Source organism: Chiloscyllium plagiosum, unplaced genomic scaffold (assembly GCF_037043375.1).
Source record: "Chiloscyllium plagiosum isolate Xiang-an unplaced genomic scaffold, Cpla_swu_hap1 HiC_scaffold_6, whole genome shotgun sequence".
Taxonomy (NCBI): domain Eukaryota; kingdom Metazoa; phylum Chordata; class Chondrichthyes; order Orectolobiformes; family Hemiscylliidae; genus Chiloscyllium; species Chiloscyllium plagiosum.
The window spans coordinates 99,784,793-99,790,084 of NW_028270144.1; the positions used below are offsets into that span (position 1 = coordinate 99,784,793).

A 5,292-nucleotide genomic window follows, 5' to 3' on the forward strand; every position below is an offset into this window, starting at 1 on the left:
TTAGCTTGCGAAAGCTGAGAAATGAGATGGCCTTAATGAAAGGCTATATACTTCCAGATTTGTGCTAGAACTCCCTGTGTTGCTTGTGCATTTGGGACAGGAGGAACTAGAACCAACAACATTCTTAAGCTTCTGAAATGTAATTAACAGAAATAAAATCAAAAAATCAATAAAATCCAAAAAGGCTAGCAAGCTTAGGAAAATCGACAGTTAAACAAAGATATTAGATAAGTTGATGGTAGATGATGAATCCGTGACATAATTGATGGGTGTTGGGTAGGATTCATCTATTGTTTGATTTCTAGAGTTTCCAATTAGTGATTCAGTTGCTTTCTCAGCCGTAGCCATTTCAAATATTTATGATTAAAGGTACAGAGTAGTTTTCGGATTTCCTGCAGAATACCTAGAAGGTGGCTGTGAATTCTTTTTCCACAATTCCACTCAGTAATTAATGCACTGACATTTGTAAACAGAGCCACAGAAGAAGCCTAGTCTAGTTACAGAATAAAATGACCTTTGCGTCCAGTAGCACTGAGAAAAAAAACTTTACATAAAGCCACATTAAACTTGGAAATTAACACAAGAAACATTTTTTAAATTAAACACTTAAACATTCACGGAGTACTGCTCCGAAAATATAACCAATTACTAGCTAATAGTAAAACAATAAGACAAAGGATTCATCTTTTAATTACTTTAGCTCTTAGTAATTGTTTTATTTAAAACTGTATGTGGCTCCTGTTTTCAGGAAGATGCAGCTTACTGTGATGATGGAACATTACAGATATAGAAGCCTCTCTCACTATTAGAAAGATGTGACTGAAGTAGCTTCAAAATGACACTGAAAGTGGTGGCTTTCCATTGAACTGTGATTGCCAGCTCTTTTGATCCTTTGGGAACATACTGACATTTTGTAAATGACTCCAGGCTTAACTGTAGTAATCTGCGCAATATACGAAAGCATTCCTTCCTGTGATTATCAACATTGTCAAGGACTTTTCCAAGTTAACTAATGTGTGTTACACACTATTGCCATAAATCCTGCTCAAGAAAAATTCATGAGGCAATACAGAATGAAAATGTGAAAGACCTCTGGCACATCAAACCTAATTAGTCATGTATTTAAACAGAAATATGTTCCAAATTAAAAAGTAAACTAGCTTGTAACAACAAAATTAAAGTTTTAGTAAGATATCTGGTTTGTAAAACAAAGTGGAACAATGAGCAAATCTGTTATTTTGTGTCCCTCAATATGGGATAATCTAAAAAATATAAGAACAGGAGTAAACCATTCCACTTTTGAGGCTGCTCTGCGAATTGTTCAGCAACCAGAACAGTCTAAGACTGTGGTAGGTATGTATCTGTAATATGTATTTCAGAAAATAAACAACTTATTAAAATGGATTAATTTTATTTTGTGGGATATTAGATTTTAAAGGTATAAACAAAGATGGAGAGAAAATGGAAATACTCCATATCTGGGTGAAGTCTGGTATCCTTTGTTAATCTGACTTTTTCTTTGAACAGCACCTATTCACATTGCACCAATGACGATAGAGTCTTCATCCATCTTAGATTTACTCTTTGAAACTTTCTTCATGAACCTCTTCTGTCTTGTTTGTTGAAAGCTACCTCAAATATTATCTTTACAATTATATGACATTTCTTTCACTTAAGATTACAATTTAACATCAGCTCTTTGAAGCAACACTAACTGTAAAAGATAACTACAATCTCTATTTGTTGATTTATGTGGTTTTCTGCTGTGATATTTAGAAAACTGAGACCATCAGCATCTGAGAATGGTAGAAGATTTATCAGACCAAAATTGATGAACCTCGATTATCTGAAGGACACGGGCAGGGAGAATTTCATTCAGATAATTGAATGCCGGATAATCGAATGATGGATAACACAGTTTAGCCAAGCATCAGACCTGGCGACCTTGTTCGGATAATCCAAAATTCAGATAATCGAATGCCAGATAATCGAAGTTCCTCTGTATTTTAAATTGCAGTTTAAACATATAGCATCCAAGACACTTTGAAAACCCTCAAAAGGCTATTAACATCATTACTCAGCAAATCAAAACAATTTTATTAATAGACTTCACCCAGATATGGAGTATTTCCATTTTGGTCTGATGAGTCTTCTACCATTCTCAGATGCTGATGTTCTCAGTTTTCTAAATTGTGTGTAGCAACAAAAATATAAGTACATGTATTAAAATCATCCATTGGCATGACTTATACGTTGGCCAGGAAGTTGCAGTTGTATTGATGGTGAAACTAAGAGCATTCTGGCACCTGCAGTTACATGTGGAAATTGAGAATTTGCTATCAATATATCTCTGCTCTTCCACAGGGTGCATTATTGATTTCCATTGTTGAGAACTTCAATTAGAAAACATTGCATTGACATAAAGCTCTGTTTCTTGTCCTATTTTTCTTATTGCAAGAAGCCTTGTAAATCTTATGCTTTGTTGAATGATTGTGAATTAGTGCATCATTCAAAACGATTATTGCTGTAAACATCATCCCAGATTTTATATATATATATATATATATATATGTGTATGAGTATGTGTGTGTGTGTGTGTGTGTGTGTGTGTGTGTGTGTGTGTGTGTAGTTCTTGGTAGTACAGAATTTTAAGTATTGCAGAAAAATGACACTTTGCTAAAGCTTTTAATCCTGCACTCATCAGGATAATTAACAAGAATACTAATTCAAGGAGAAAATTAATATTTATATTGCATGACAGAAAAGTGCTGATTGATTTGGCAAGTGGACTCAGAGATAGAAGCATTACCTATTAATGCTAATTAACAGTTAATTACCAATCTCCGAATAGATTTTACACCAGACAGCATGTCCCAGATTGGCCAGCCCTGAAAAGTGAGTCAGCAAATGGATACACATATTTTGTTGAGTTGAAAAAGGTGCATTACAATTAGTTGTGAAATCAAAGTTAACATTTTGGGTTGTGTGATCCTTCCTCAGAACTTTGAGGAAGCTTTTCCAGCAATTTCTGTTTTTGGTTCTGATTTACGGCATCTGCAGTTCTTTTGGGTTTATATCATTTGTTATGCTATTACTAAACAGGACGCTGATCCTTGAAGAGAGCATGTAGACCATTCAGCTCATCAAATCTACTCTGGCATCCAATGAGATCATGATTAATCTGACAATTCACAATTCCAATTTCCTGCCCTTTTTCCCTTATCCTTGATTTCCTTTCTGATTAAAAAATCTGGTGCCAGAATGAAATTAATTTGAGGAAGGATATTGCTCGATATTTGTGAGCAGCTTTTTTTGAGGACACAGTATCACAGCTCTCAAGATATGTGCCAATATATTTATAAATACATTGCAACGATGAGGATCTTGTTGTTCGCTTTTTTAATACAAAGAAAAACCCCCATGAACAACAGCATTTTGTCCCCGTCCTTCATTAATTGTTAATTTAAGCACCTCAATTGGTGATCGAGAAAGAAGGATGTTCACAAGCTTTCCTGGCTAGGACTTAATTGGGGTAGAGGCAAAAAAGGCAGCAGGATCCATACTCATCACCCTCCTGCATGATTAAATGTCCCCTACTTCCAAACTAGCTTTGGGGGAGGGCATTACATCCTGCCAATGTTTCCTCATGTTGGGGAATGTAGCATATGTTTTCAGAATAAGGCTACTCTCCATTTAAAACTGAGAGGAGAAGTAATTTCTTCTCACAGCAGTCACGGATCTGTGTAATTCTCTGCCCTATGCAGTGATGAAGATTGGCTTATTGAGGATATTCAAGATTGAGTCAGGCAGATTTCTGATCAACAAGGGAGTCAAGAGTTATGGGAGGGTAGGATACAGCAGCTAAGTGGAATTCAGGCCTTGACCAGCTTAGTCATGATCACATTTGAGGGAAAACTGATTTAAAATGAAAAAAAAAAGAAAGTCTGAACATGTTTTGTGGCAAACAATTATTATATAAACACATTTTTATGATCTGCAGTGAAATGTAAATGCTTCTAGCCTACTTAAAATAGATAGAATTAGTAGTTTTCTCTTTATTTGCATTCTATTATTGTCAAAGCTTTGGAGCAATGCACATATATCAAATCAGCAAAGTAGCCTCAGCATTCAATGCCATTATTGCATACAATAAAGATTGAAGCTGGTACTATTAACAAAATATAATCTTACTGGATTATACACGTGAAGTAACGGACTATGGCAGGGATTCACAAATTATTTTCCAACTTGACCCAATTTTAACTCATCACGACCTTCTCAGGGCAATTAAAGAAGAGCAACAAATGACGACCTTGCCAGTGTTGTTCTCACACTGATTATAAGAACTCTTGAAAATTAAGGTTACCCCAGCTACCAACAAAACAAAACAGCAATAAAGCAACAATGTAACATTCAGTGTATAATTATTAAAGTTTGATTACCACATATGATATACGTGTGGAAATCTGTATTTGAAGTAAATTGTAAAAATATTGTTTTACTTACACAGCTAGGCTTCAGAAAAGTTCTCGATGTTCCCTGGTGACAGAAAATTCAGTGAAGTCCCTCCCCACACACATTGTAATCACTGCCCCAACCCACATATAGAATCCTCTTGTGAACCCTATTCCAAAACCTTCCTCCCTCTTCCTGGGAACACTTGGTGCTACTCCTCATGATGGACCTGCAGAACGTCAGGTTCAGGAACTCAGGTTCTTCTCCCTGTTAGATCTTCTGAGGCCCAAGCAGTTTCCACCCCTTATACACCTCTGATCACTATGATTCTATTAAGCATTCAGGAGTAGATTGCACTGCTTTGGCTGTATTGAAGGCTATTGCAGTCCAGGGAAAATGAAAGTCCATTAACAAAAAATCGCGACTGCTGCATATCAGAAATTTTTCATCCATGTTAATGAACAGTGGAGGAGGATTCAACAATTTACTCCTGTTCCTAATTCTCATGGTGTTATATTACCATCATTCCCTTAGTTCTTTTCATAGATGAACTCAGACTGTAGCACAGTGATTGTATAATTGAAAGTACATTAAAACCAAACTGGTACAACATATCATTTCGTGGACAGGACGATTGCAACCTATGCATTATTTCTGCAGATGGAATAGGGATTTCCAGCAAACTTCAAGCAGAAAAAAAAGATACTTCCTTGAATAGTGGCAGAAAATATAAAAATAACACTTATACATCATAAATTCTTTTTGAAAATACAGTATGTATTTTGTATTTCAATATATGTTAATTTGTAATGATGTTCATTCCACTTGATACCGAGA

General features: G+C 35.5%; 1 protein-coding gene across 1 annotated transcript; it reads right to left on the minus strand.

The window, feature by feature from the left end:
• On the minus strand, window positions 1-348 carry sertm1 (serine rich and transmembrane domain containing 1). Its single transcript, XM_087987804.1, is given in 1 exon segment — window positions 1-348. A coding segment is annotated over 1 exon segment (348 nt).
• Between the last annotated feature and the right edge of the window lie 4,944 nt (window positions 349-5,292).